The sequence below is a fragment of the Mustela putorius genome, unplaced genomic scaffold (genome assembly GCF_011764305.1).
Source record: "Mustela putorius furo isolate JIRA1106 unplaced genomic scaffold, ASM1176430v1.1 tig00003850_pilon_pilon_pilon, whole genome shotgun sequence".
NCBI classification, from domain to species: Eukaryota; Metazoa; Chordata; class Mammalia; order Carnivora; family Mustelidae; genus Mustela; species Mustela putorius.
In genome coordinates, this window is record NW_025422002.1 from 14,462,520 (window position 1) to 14,476,127 (window position 13,608).

At 47.6% G+C, this 13,608-nt stretch overlaps 1 protein-coding gene across 1 annotated transcript; it reads left to right on the forward strand.

Moving 5' to 3' along the window:
- The first annotated feature begins 21 nt into the window (after positions 1-21).
- Positions 22-12,997, forward strand: CHCHD4 (coiled-coil-helix-coiled-coil-helix domain containing 4). The gene is made up of 3 exons (XM_004738602.3): positions 22-287; positions 5,873-5,971; positions 11,864-12,997. The coding sequence occupies exons 1-3, from the start codon at positions 266-268 to the stop codon at positions 12,163-12,165; spliced, it is 423 nt and encodes a 140-aa protein (XP_004738659.2). The 5' UTR covers positions 22-265; the 3' UTR covers positions 12,166-12,997.
- The last annotated feature ends 611 nt before the right edge of the window (positions 12,998-13,608 follow it).

The following is a 13,608-nucleotide window of genomic DNA, read 5'->3' on the forward strand; positions in this document are numbered from 1 at the left end:
TTCCGGGATATGTAGTTCCTCCGGCCTTGAAGAGAAACCTAGCAGCGTTCGGCTTCTTGGGAAACGTAGTTCCCGGCTGTTTGGGGCCGGGCTGGGGTTGGGAGGTCGCAGAGGCAGGCGCGCGGCGGGCAGTCCTGGAGGGGGGTTTCCGCGTGGGCCTCGGAGCCGTCTGCCCTGCCCGAGAAGAGATCACAGCGTGAGCCCGCCGCCGCCTGTGCTGCCACCACCGCTGTCGCTGCGAGGTCTGAGTGCCGGGGCTGCAGCCATGGCCTACTGCCGGCAGGAAGGTAGGCAGGGCGGGCTGCCATGGAGACCGGCCTACGAGGGCCTGCAAGGGACATGCGGTTTTGCCACCCCCGGGACACTTAGGCCCCGGTGCCCCGGGGGCACTGCAGGCGCGGCCCAGGGTACCTTCTTCGGGACCCTTGGGAGGGCTGGACAGTGGGGTCGCCACGTCCGTTTTGCAGATGAGAAAGCCGAGACTGGGACGGACGAGGCTGGTCCAAGGTCACTGTGAGACTGGAACCCGGACCTCAGAAGGACCGGCACGTGGGAGATTTAGTAAACTAGGCCAGGGGGGCACAGGAAGTGCTGAGCACGCTTCCTCTGGCTCGTAACTGGGATTTTTTTCCTTTTTACTGTCGCTCTTACCACCCACCACGCGTTTGCATTTGTACTCGCTTTTTAACTGTCCCTCCTGAAAAGTTGCCACAGGGGTTAGGGGCTGTTCTGGAGTGTAAAAATGCCACCCACGTGGACATTTATTGAGCCCCTACTACGTACCAGGCACTTGTTCAAGAGTCTTTATATGGCTTACCTCATTGATCTCGCGGCGATTTTAATAATTATAAGTGAGGCTCTTTTACCTGCATTTTATCAAAGAGTGGACCCTAAGACACAGAGATGGCTGGCCTAAGGCACTTGACCCCGAATATCCTGGAGCTGGGATTCATCAGTCTGATCACAGAAACTGCACCATTCAGTCTGGGGCCCGCTGGATTCCAGGGAGCTCTCTTCTGGGAATCCCCCACCTTTCCAACGAAGTGCCCATCTCCACCTATTTTCTCTTTGCTTCATCTGTTCTTACCTCTACTGAAGAACCCAGGAGTCTCTTGGCTGGAGTACAAGGGCCTCCCCACACACTGCCATTCACTGGCTTTTTGGCCCTGAGCTGCCACCTAACCCTTCTAGGCCCCAGTTTCCAATGGTACAATGAAAAGTTGGTCTTCATTCATTTAACAAGGTACTCAGGGGCATCTTCTCTGTGCCTGGCAGTTATGGTGAACACATGAGAATATAAAACTACAAAGAGTTGGAACTCACCCAGAAATTCTTTAGGGAATAGTCAGTCTGATTCCCTCAGTTTAATTCAGGGAATCTGAAGACCAGAGACGTGGAAGACCTACCTGAGGTCATATACCCAATTAGGAGAATAGCTCAATCCAAAATTTCAAGCCTTTTCCCAGTACCTCATGCTGCTTCTAGAACTGCTTCTTTGGTTCTAGTTTATGGTCATAAAGCCATAATACTCACTGATGTCTCTAATTACTCAAATAATTTTGAGCTTTTTAGGTATAATGAAGCTGTGCCAGATGAATAACACTTCCCCTTGCCTGTTAGGATATCTAGGAGTCTCAGGTTATTTGGGAAGGAAAGGTGGTTTCCATCTGCCACCCAAAACATGTAACTTTATCTTTTCCTGGGTCAAAGATCCCTCTCTTAGTTTGGGGATGAGAATTGAAAGCCCCTGCGTGATCTGGCTCCAGCCTGATTTCTAACTACCCTGTCAGTGCCAAGCTACACTGGTGTCTTAGTTGTTTCTTTGCCTGATACCTCTATTTCCCCAGCTCTTCCACGGCTGGCTCTTCATTCTGAATGAGTCACTTGCCTGAGCAAATTTACTTCAAGGGTCCCCCTCCGGCCCCCGCCACCACCCAGCTTTCAGGTTAAACGTTTTGGCATCCTAGGTGTTCCATGGCGTAGACTCAGCCTCGCTCCCTGGCCTTAGACCACCCACACTTGGATGTATTGGTGCCACACCATTCTTTTCTGTGGCTGTCTGCCTTCTCTGGTTCCTCAGCAGACATTTATTGAGCACCTGTGGTATGCCAGCCCCTGAGCAGGTGCTGGTGAGTGCAGGTACCATCGTCTACTTTGTGGCATTGGGGAAGAGATGGGCGCTCCATCTGGGTTGGATCTGCTGAAGATTTTGACATGTCAAGATGCTCTGTATGTTCCTATTCCCATTTCTAGGGGAAATGAGACTACGTATCCAAAAGTTGTTTTGTTTTGTTTGTAGTCTACTTAATGGTAAGAACCATTCTGTGTCCCTGTTCTCTGCTAAGGTCTTCATTTTGTTTTCTCGTTTCATTTGTTCTACAAATATTGATTACCCACCATGTTCTGGACACTGTTCTAGGCTCTGGCAATACTGCAATGAATGGTATAGAGAAATTCTTACCCCAGAAGAGCTGATCTTTCAGTGGGGGAAACAGGGAGTCAGCAAATATATAATAATATGTTAGATGAGGAAAAGTGCTTTGGAGAAAAGGCAGACCAAGGGAGATGGAGAGTGGTTGGAGAGGGAGGCATCTGAGCAGGAGGTATGAAGGCAGGGAGAGGGTGACTGTGGATCTGGAGGGTGCTCCTGGATGTGAAGACAGCCTGGGCTCAGGCCTAGAGGTAGGTGTGCCCCCAGTGTGTCCAGTAAAAGCAACGAGTTGTGGGAATGGATAGAGCAAGTAGTGGGAGATAGGGTCTTGGTAGTGAGGGATGCAGATCTTTCTGGCTGTTTTTGAAGGTAGAGCCAACCAGATTTGATGATGAAGGTTGAAAGGAGTTAAGGATGGTGTACAGAGAGTAAAAATACTGAATTGGGGGTGTCTTGGTATCCAACTGTTTAATCAGGCTTTCTGTTCTCAGCTTCACCCTTAAGTCCTGTTTTCAGAGTGGGCCCCGGGGCCCCTGATTCCTGACCCTTACTAGGTTCAGAGATGCTGAGCTGCTGGGGGACCTGTTTCCTAAGGCCACAAGAAGGTGCCTGAGATCACAGCTGTTATGTGCTTATTTTCAGATTTGAACTCTAGGTCTAAAACTCTGTGATATCAGTGCCACTGAGCCAGACCCTCAAAGCTGGGCTTCCATCTCAGCCTCAGAGCTATGCTTCTGTTCTTTCTACAGATGGTTTCTGGCCTTTACTGTTACTTGTCCATGAAACAAAAGGAGCTCCACCTGGATACCAGGATTGGGGATGCAAAGACAGATCCCTGCTTAGAAACCAGTCAGATCACCCAGGGAATCCTCTCCCCCAAGTTGGATGATAATGAATGTGTCCCTCCAGTTTCATAGGTTGAAATCCAAACCTCCAAGGGTGGTAGTATTAGTAGAAGGGGCTTTTGGGAGGTGCTTAGGGAATGAGGGTGGAACTTTCACGTATGGGATGAATGCCCTTAGAAAAGAAGCTCTGGAGAGATCTCCAGCCCCTTTCACCCTGTGAGGACGCAAGGGAAGGCAGCTGCTGTGACGTAGGAAGGGGCCCTCACCAGAAGGTGACCATGTTGGGTTCTCGATCTTAGACTTGACAGCCTCCAGAATTGTAAGCAATAACTTTCTGTTCTTTAGGAACTACCCTGGTGGTGGTATTTTGTTATAGTAGCCTGAATGGACCAAGACACCCATCCAGGTAGGAAAAGTGCCACTCAGGGAGGCTTGGAATCCTTACTTTCTCTGCCAGACAGCTCAGCAGGACCATTCCCCGCACAGTCTGTGAAGCCTCTAAGACTTAGGTGAAGCCACCATTATCAACTAAAGGTATCGATAAACTTCAGCTTAATTTAGAATGTGTAGGCAAACATCCAGTAAATTAAAAAAATGGGTGAAAGAGGCAAAGAGCAGCAAGATGCAGGACTTTGCTCTCAAGGCAAATCCGAAGAATGGTCCGGATGAAGCTATTTTTGCTCAGGTAATGACAGAACACCAGTGCTGATGAGGACACCAAACCTCAGTCAAAGACCCAGAGGGGCTGCATTGTGCTTTGGCACGAACAGCAGGCAGATGGGCCCTAGTTCTTCTTGGACACTTAACCAGCTGAGTGGCCTTGGCCAGATAGAGGAATTGAGGAACCCAGCCTTGGAGTTCACAGTCAGGGACAGGACTGCAGTTTGGCGCATGGAGGGAGACCTAGTTTGACAAGCAGGAAGGAGTTAGTCACAGGATGGCAGAACTGCAGGTGGGCTGGAGGCCTGTCCCCAAGCATGCCAATGGTTAGCTGTCCTTACTGTTTGTTACCCCATGTGGGAGACCCTGTGGAGGCATGAGAAGGGTGCCTTCCCTCTGTCTCCAGAACTGTCTTCTCTGGAGATTGCTCTGCTTTTAGCCCTGTACTTGCCTCAAGCCTGTTCCATAAGTACTCCAGGCTTGGTGGGGGCCAACCGTTTTCCCTTGTTTTCTCTTAACAAGCCTATGACTGAACTTCCCTAAATATAAAGGTAGAACAACTGAAATAATCATAGAAATTGCTAGCAGCTCCCAAAGAGCCACACTTCCGCAGGCCTAGCCTCTGCCCCCATTGTAGCTAACTCACTCTACGCCACTGATGAGGGCCATGTCCAAGGGCCAATCTGGATGGGACCTGGAGAAGTCTTCTTAAATGCCAGGCACTTCCCATCTCCTTCCAGATGAGGTCCCATTGTCCCACATCTCCTGGGTGAGAATGGGTGGTCAGTAGGGTTGTTGCATATGTCCTTGCCCTTCACCAGGTGGGTACCCAGTAGCTTAGAAGAAAGCTCCTATTCATTCATTCAGCAAACATTCTCTTGATTCTCAGCGTCTTGTATAAAACAAGCTTATTGTATAAAACATTCATTCCTGCTCCAAGCAGGAATTCTCAGCTGAATTCTCAGCTTATTGTATAAAACATTCATTCCTGCTCCAAGCACACGAAGCTCTCAGGACAGTGTCTGAGTCATGCTAAGTATGCTGTGTTAGCTATTGCTTTTATTCTTGTGTGTCTTGGGGGTGGTAGGGGCAGTGTGGGTCTGAGTCAAGGATCTCCACAGCATGGCCTTTGGAGACACACGGAGCTGGGTTTACGTTCCAGCCCAGTGTGAGCTCAGGTTCGTCACTTCCAGAGCCTTAGGCTCACCACTTTAGTATGGGGCCCTGCTGGCTGTCAGGGTAGTGATGGGATGGCCCGAGCTAGCTGACACACAAGACCCAGAGAGGGGCTGGCCTCAGTCTGCCATCCAGGGACTGCAGGGGAAACCGATGACATGCAGTATGTAGGGTGCCGAAGACAAAGTGCTTCTGACCACAACAGGAATATCAGACAGACACCTGCTGTGTGGTGAGCTGGTGTGCACAGGTTTTAGGATGGTGAGAGAGTGTCGATGGCTGGAAGGTGCAGGGGAGAGAGCTGGGAGGGTGGCAGATGGCAGAGGGGCCTGCCTTGACATTTCCAGCCAGTTGATAGTCCAAGCGCCATAGGAATTCTGAGACGGGACTGGCCCTTTCTTGATGGGAGGAAGAAAGAAGTTGTTGCATCTCTCTGCCATCAGCACATCTGGGGATTGAAGCAGCTGCATTTCATTGGATTGGGCATGTTGGCTCCTACTTGGAGGGTGCATATGGCATCTTCTCCCTCACCCATGACCTTGGTCAAGTTTTTGTTCCAGTTGCAGCACTCAGTAGAAGTGGCTGCTAGACCATCACACAGACTCAGTGATGCAGCCCAGGAAGGACAGTCTGATGGTCACCTCACTTGGGGGTTTGGCATAGGACAGTCTTAAAACTTGGTTTTTGTGCTGCTTTTGGGTTTGGGGCTGTTTGGCTGCTCTTGAGCAAAATGTATCTTTCTCTGTTCTCCAAACACTAGGGAAGGATCGAATCATCTTTGTGACCAAAGAGGACCATGAAACTCCAAGCAATGCAGAGCTGGTGGCCGATGATCCCAGCGATCCGTATGAGGAGCATGGTGAGCGACACGGGCCTGCTGGGGACCCACGGACCCTTCCTGGGGGAAAATGTCCAGAATTGTTTTCCCATTTTATTCTGGCCAAGGTCAGGTTTTTCAGGTGTCCTTCCTAGCCATGGACTATCTCCCAAGAATGAGGAGCTTAGCCAGCTTTCCCAGGTATCAGGGGCTGGCTGAGTGCTTTCCAGCCCTCATGCTTTTGCACTCCCTGGCTGTTAGGCCAGAACTTAAGTTTCTTCTGAACTGAGGGCTTCTGCCTCTTTCTCTTTTGAGGTTTTACACAGACTGAAGCTGGTTGGCTGCTTCCTGACCATGAAGGTTTAGGCAGGGGTTGTGGGGGTGGTCATGGAATCTGGTCTGGCAGGCACTTTAAGGGGACAGGGATCCTCCTGCTCAGTCAAGCTGCCAGACGGGATTCTGCCACATCTACAGACCGTTAGCAAGCAGGCCCGGAAGAGCTCTACCCCATGTTCTATGAGGTGGTGAGGTCAGCTGTCTTTTCACTGGGGCTCCAGGAAGGACCCTGCACAAAAGCTCATTCAGGACTGAGGGACAGTTTTCCAGTGGCAGGATCCAGCTCACTTAGACGGAACTGTTGCATACAACTTAGTAATGGTAAGTAGTCTTTTGGGCTTAGGATGCCATTCCGAATGCTTTAGACCACTGGGCTCACTGGAACTTCCCCCGTGTGCGTAAGGCTGACCAGTGTGTGTGTGTGCAGGGTTTATATACAGTCTGTATCATAAACAGTACTCAGTTGACCAATCTAAAGCCATTTCTGACACCTGTGATGATAATTAGTGACCCTTCCAGTGCTTGCCTGGTGGTAACTGTGGTCGAGAGAGCTTGTAACAGCAGCAGCCCATGGGGTATAGGCTCCCAGTTGGAATTTTTCAGACGCTAATTGAAGCATATGTTTTCAGGGAGAATGGCTTACTGCTCTTGGGGTTGAGAGTAGTCGAGCCAAGGCAGCATGTTGAGCACCCCTTTGGGAATGGTGGGAGGTAAAGGTGTTTTAAAAGAAAGGCAGCTATGGAAGTGACCTTCAGTCAGCACTCGGTCTGTTAGTCCAGTGCTCTGGAAATAAGTCGCCTGTCAGTTCCAGTGCTCTGCCTTTCTTGAGGTCTGTATTAGTTAAGCACATTTTGTGGGGCCTACAGAACCAATCACACCATGTTTTGTTTGCCTCATGGCATTTTAAAAATTGTCTATGTCTCTGCTGAGCCTGTGCATTCCGCTTCCATTCCTGCCAGGACTTACCATCCCTGCTGTTTTCCGTGCTACTCATTCTGTCATTTATAATCGATCTGCTTGGACCGTAGAGGTATATGCCTTTGCAGCCCCTTCTAATGAATGATTTAACCAAAAAACTTATACAACAGAGAGCTCTGGGACCTGGGTTTGAGCCATCAGTGGCAGAACCACCTAGCAGACTAAGTAGGCCCCCGGTTCCTGCCGGCCGCCTGCATTCAAGCACCCAGCTCTGTGGCTAAGATAGCACTTCGTGCTGTTAGAGTTCCACGAGAAAGGCGGCAGAAGGAATTTGCACACACTCAAAAAGGCTAGAGGAGGGCCTTAAAGATCTCCTGGTCTGGGGGAAAACTGAGGGCCCAGGAGGAAGTGGGGACTGGTCAAGAAAGTTAGTGGCAGGGACTAGAACTGCAGGCTTTTGATTGTATGTTCCAAACCTGCAGCATCTGGGCTTAATTTGACATCTTGACGTCTGTGTATTTTTACATTTTGTCCTTGAAATGCAGATTGGCTGCCTAAGCGCCCTCTGGGAGAAGTGACCTCATTCTAGCATGCCTTCCCCTGAGAAATGACGAAGCATAGACTCCTGCAGACCTGGGCTGGTACTTTAAAAAGTTAGTATTTCATTTGGAAATTGGCTGTGCAGGTTTCCAGGTCTCGAGCCTTCCGAGGGCAGTGTTTGTATATAGGCCTTGTTTTATCACTTTTGCAGATACCGTGCTTTTTACAAATTGAAGGTTTGTTAGGACCATGCTCGAAGCCCTGTTGGTGCCATTTTTTTCAACAGCATTTGTTCACTTCATGTCTCTGTCACATTTTGGTAATTCTTGCAGTATTTCTAACTTTGTTATTATTATAAATTTTATGGTGATCTGTGATTGGTGATCTTTGCTGTTACTTATAACTGTTTTGGGTGCCATAAGCCAGGAAATTTAATCAGTAAATATTGTGTGAGTTCCGACTGCTCCAAGACTGGCTCTTCCTTGTCTCTCTCCCTCTCCTCGGGTCTCCCCGTTCCCTGACACAATACCGAGATTAGGCCAGTTAACAGCCTGGCTGTGGCCTCTAAGTGTTCAGGTGAAAGGGGGAGTTTGCAGTCTCTCCATTCTCACCAAAAGTTAGAAGTCATTGAGCTCAGTGAAGAAGGCCTGTCAGGAGCCAAGATGGGCAGAAGGCTAGGCCTGTTGCACTGAACAGTTAGCCAAGTTGTGAAGGCAAAGGAAAAGTTCTCGAAGGAAATGAAAAGTGCTCCTCCAGTGAAGACAAATGGTAAGGAAGCCGACAACCTCATCACTGATATGGAGAAGGTCTCAGTGGTCTGGAGAGAAGATAACACCAGCCACAGCATCCCCTTAGCCAGAGCCTCATGGAGAGCAAGGCCCTCTCCCCGCCATTCTGTGAAGGCTGAGTGAGGTGCGGAAGCTGCAGAAGAGAAGTGTGAAGCTGGCAGAGGTGGTTCACGAGGGTGAAGGAGAGAAGCTGTCTCCGTGACAGAAAAGAGCAAGTGAAGCAGCCAGTGTTGGTGCAGAAGCTGCAGCGTGTCGCCCAGATCTCACTGAGATCACGAATGAAGGTTGCCGCCCTAAACGACAGATTTCCAGTGCAGATGAAACAGCCTTGTAGTAGAAGAAGATGCCAATGAGGACTTTCATAGCCAGAGAGAAGTCAGTGCCTGGCTTCAGAGCTTCAAAGGGCTGACTGACTCTCTTGTTAGAGGCTAATCCCACTGGTGACTTAAAGTTGAAGCCAGTGCTCACTTACCATTCCAAAAATCCTTAGGGCCTTGAGGATGGGCCTGGATAATAGCACATCTGTTTACAGTGTAGTTTACTGAATATTTTAAACCCACTGTTGAGACCTACTGCTCAGAAAAGAAAGATTCCTTTCAAAATACTACTGCTCATTGACAGTGCACCTGGTCCTCCAAGAGCATTGGTGGAGATGTACAAGATTGTTCTTTTCATGCCTGCTACCACAACATCCATTCTGCATTCCATAGATCAAGGAGTCACTTTGATATCAAGTCTTACTATTTAAGAAGTATATTTCGTAAGGCTATAGCTGTTGTTAGACAGTGATTCCTCCGTTGGATCTGGGCAAAGTCAATGGAAACCTTCGGGAAAGGATTTACCGTTCTAGATGTCATAAAGAACATGTGTGACTAATGGGAAGAGGTCAAAATATCACCATGAAGAGGAATTTGGAAGAACCAGATTACAAGCCTTGTGGAGGACTTTAAGGGGTTCAGGACTTCAGGGAGGGAAGTAACTGCAGATGTGGTGGAAATAGCAAGAGAACTAGGATTAGAAGTGGAGACTGAAGGGGCACCTGGGTGGCTCAGTAGGTCAAGCCTCTGCCTTCAGCTCAGGTCATGATCTCATGGCCCTGGGATTGGACACTGTATTGGGAAGCCTGCTTCCCCCTCTCTCTCTGCCTACTTGTAATCTCTCTCTCTGTCAGATAAATAAAATCTTGGAAAAAAAAAAAGTGGAGCCTGAGGGCGTGACTGAACTGCTTTGATATCATGATCAAGCTTTCACTGATGGTTGCAGGATTGGGGGAGTGAACTGGGAGGGGGATTAAGAGTACAGTTATCTTGATGAGCACGGAGAAGGGTATATGAATTATATATCATACACATGAAATTAATATAGTACTGTAAGTTAATTACACTTCAATTAAAAAAAAAGAAGCTTTATCGGATCAGAGGTTATTTTTGATTGCTAAGCAAAGAAAGTGGTTTCTTGAGAAGTAATCTACGCCTAGTAGAGATGCTATGATCATTGAAAGGACAACAAAAGATTTAGAATAGGGCATAAAACCACAGCAGGGTTTGAGAGGATTGATTTCAATTTGAAAGAAGCTCTGTTCCGGTAAAATGCTATCAAACAGCATCACATGCTACAGAGAAATTCGAAAGGAAGAGGCCGTTGATGCGGCAAATTTCATTGTTGTCTTACCTTAAGAATTGCCAGAACCACAACCCAAATCAGTCAGCAGCCATCAACATCATGGCAAGGCCTTCCACCAGCAAAAATTTACAACTCTCTGAAAGCTCAGATGATGGTTAACATTCTTTAGCAATAAAGTATTTTCAACTAATGTATATACATTGTTTTTTATACATAATGCTATTATGCCCTGAATACAGGGTGGTGCAAACACAGCTTTCATATGCGCCGGGAAACCAAGAACATAATGTGATGTGCTTTATGTGCTACTAGCTTTATTGTGTCTGGAGGCCAACCCACAGTATCTCTGAGGGGAACCCGTAGGTTTCTGGCACCTGTTGGCCTGCATAGGGAGAGGTGGTACAATGTGAGGGAGACAGCTTGGGCTCTGGGAATCCTTTGGGCCCTGGCTGTAGTCCTGATTTAGACCCCACTGAACCACAAAATCTCCTGTGCGAACTGGGATTTGTAGTACATGCTGAAGAAGGTTTTCAGAAGGAGTATGTGTTTTGCTACATATAGTTCGGTACTTGAGAGCATGCCCTGCAGCTAGTGATGGTCTAGTGGTGACCTGCCTGCTGGGGTTGCGGTAACCACTGACATCTCCACTGGTAGCCCAGTTTACCAGTAAGCAACTGCAGCAGCAGATCTGTTGGTCATTGAAGTTTCCTGAGCTAGAACAAAGAGGTGGGGCTCAGCCTAGGCCTAGGACTTTGGACACTAACTCAGAGGACCACGCCTCGGTATTTGGTTAGAGCGAAAAATTTTGTCACTTCACTGGGCATCTTAGAATCTTACAGAGTGCTCTCAGTCCTGTAAAAAACTCATGTTAAGAAACTTTCATATGAATCCTATTTCCCTGTCTGTTACAAAGCTGGAAATGAAGCCGTCATCTTGAAAGCTTTTTAGAAAACCAGGAAATACTATTTAGATGTGAGTAAGGTTCAAAGAAAGTGTAAATTTCAAAAGTAAGGGGCCCTGTAGAATATTGCAACTGAATTCAGTCTGTAGTGGCCCCCTTTCCCTGAAGCACACATGCTATTTAACAGTTGGTCAGTATGGTTAACATCCTTCTAGGTTTTTCATTGTTATAAAACTAGAATACACCATCTGGTGTGCCATTAGCTTTTTCCTCGTACAGCATGCCTTGGGTAGCTCCCTGCCAATGCAGAAGGCTCAGCCTCCTCTTGACCAGTCCTCACACTGAGCTTCTGAGAGCATCTGCAGAGCCAGAGGGGCTTGAGGGGGCAAGGTGTCTTTTTTGGAGGCAGGGGTGTTCTGGTTCTGATCATTTGAGCAGGAGCTGAGCAGAGGGTGAAAGAAGGAGGTCAGTACTTCAGCTCCTTAAAGCTTCTTGCTCACCAACCCAGTGGTGGCTTCTTCTTCAGATTAAGTGCTTTACAATGTTTAGCACAGCCAGAGCCATTGCACTGGGAGGCGGCTGAAAATATAGATCAGGGTAGTGCATGGAGAAAGTTGCCATTGGTGGCTTCTCTCCAGCCAAGCCAAAGGATGCTGCATTTGCACAGGCATTTGAGCCTAATCCAAATATAGAGGTAGGTCCACAGGCAAGGGCCTACCAGTCAGTATTTCCTGCTGTTCTGTACTTCCCAAGTATCTTTTGAGGACTGGACTTGGTTTTGCTTTTTCAGAAACCTTCGAGAGCCTGTCTCACATTTTCCCATTCTAGGATTGATCCTGCCAAATGGAGACATTAACTGGAACTGCCCATGCCTTGGGGGAATGGCCAGTGGCCCCTGCGGGGAACAGTTCAAGTCAGCCTTTTCCTGCTTCCACTATAGCACACAGGATATCAAGGGGTCAGACTGTGTAGACCAGTTCCGGGCCATGCAGGAATGCATGCAGAAATATCCCGACCTCTATCCCCAGGAGGACGAGGAGGAAGAGGAAGAGAAGAAGCCAGCAGAACGTTTAGAAGAGACAGCTGCCACTGAGGCCACTGCAACCAAAGAAGAAGAGGGGTCAAGCTAATGAAGGCCACAAGGCACTGGGCTCCAGTCCTTATGCTTCAGAGTGATACGAACCTTTTGCAAAATGCCTTTTGGTCATTCTCCGAGAAAGTGTCTTTCCCTCTGTTGTTCTGTGCACTATAATGTACAAAATAACTTATTTTGATGATCAGGGATCTTGGTCCTTTGACATATACACTGGAAAAAAAATGTATGTGTGTCTCACATAAACCTATCAGCAAATGTAGCTGTCATTTTTGAATTCTCTTTTCAAATTATCCTGAATTTTGCCACTTTGAAATAATGTGCTGACTGTGTTCAGCAACCAAAAAGCATTATCTGGGAGTGTCTTGTGAGTGAGCTGATTTATTCTGATTGATTATATTCCTTTTAGTAGATTTTTATACCCCTCTGGGAAATGAAATAGAAACAAAAACAGCTTCCTTTAGAGTTGCTGGAGTGGGGCCATTCCTAACACAACAAGTCAGCTGATCAGATAACATACTTCTCACGAGCCATCTTGACCTTGAGTATATGAGGAGGTGCAATATTTCATTTCTGATGCATTTTGGTTTCCATTTCTACGTTGAGCTCCAGGTTTTCTGTGTTTGGAAATTGGAGCTTTAGACCCTCTGATTCAATATCCCTTTCTGAGTGAAGAGAAAGGCTGGTTCTGCTGTTCTAGTTATTCCAAAAGCCCTGGTTTGGGGCCTGTGTTCATACTGGCTCTGTGTCAGCCCGTTCAGAATGCAATGTTCTTGAGGTGGGGACTTAATTGTTACCAAAGTAGCAACCAAGAGACGAAACGGTGTGAATTAAGTAGTCAATTAAAGGAAAACGTGATTTTTACCCGATGTTGAGTGTGTCCTTTGTTTTTACTAATTATAAATATTTTTGGTATAAGGAAATAGAAATATGAAAAATTCCCTGAAATTCTTCCTTGAAGATATTGGTAAGCAGGTTTGAATCTGTTCAAGTTTTCTGTTGAATTCCTAGCAAGCCTGTTGTTTTTGTCAATGAGTAGATCTTCCATGCAGATACCACAGTTAATTTGTGAGGCAGGGAAGGCTCTGCCCATCTTGAAGATAAGGAACTGCCGCCTTCACAGGTTAAGTAACTAGCCCAAGGCAACTTTAGGACAAATTCCAGGCCAGGATATAGTACTACCTCGTTTGTTCCTGGTGTATTAGTTATCTATTGCCATGTAAAAAATTAACCTTAAAACTTAGAAGTTTGAAACAAACATTTATTATCTCATAGCTTCTGATGGTCAGGGGTCTGGACACAGCTTACCTGGGTCCATGGCTCAGAGTCTCAAAAGGCTGTGATCATCTGACACCCTGTGTCAGCCAGGGTTGTGAACATCTCAAAGCTTGACAGGCCTTCCAAAGTCACTCAGGTAGTTGGGGGCAAAAATCTGTTCCTTTGGGGTGGTTGGGCTGAGGGTCTCAGTTCCTCACTGCCT

What these genes read in the sequence shown, in the direction of transcription:
- CHCHD4 (XM_004738602.3), top strand. Translation starts at nt 266, where the DNA reads ATGGCCTACTGCCGGCAGGAAG. An exon ending in GGCCTACTGCCGGCAGGAAG is followed by an intron (nt 288 to 5,872) that starts GTAGGCAGGGCG and finishes TCCAAACACTAG; the next exon opens with GGAAGGATCGAATCATCTTT. An exon ending in CGATCCGTATGAGGAGCATG is followed by an intron (nt 5,972 to 11,863) that starts GTGAGCGACACG and finishes TTCCCATTCTAG; the next exon opens with GATTGATCCTGCCAAATGGA.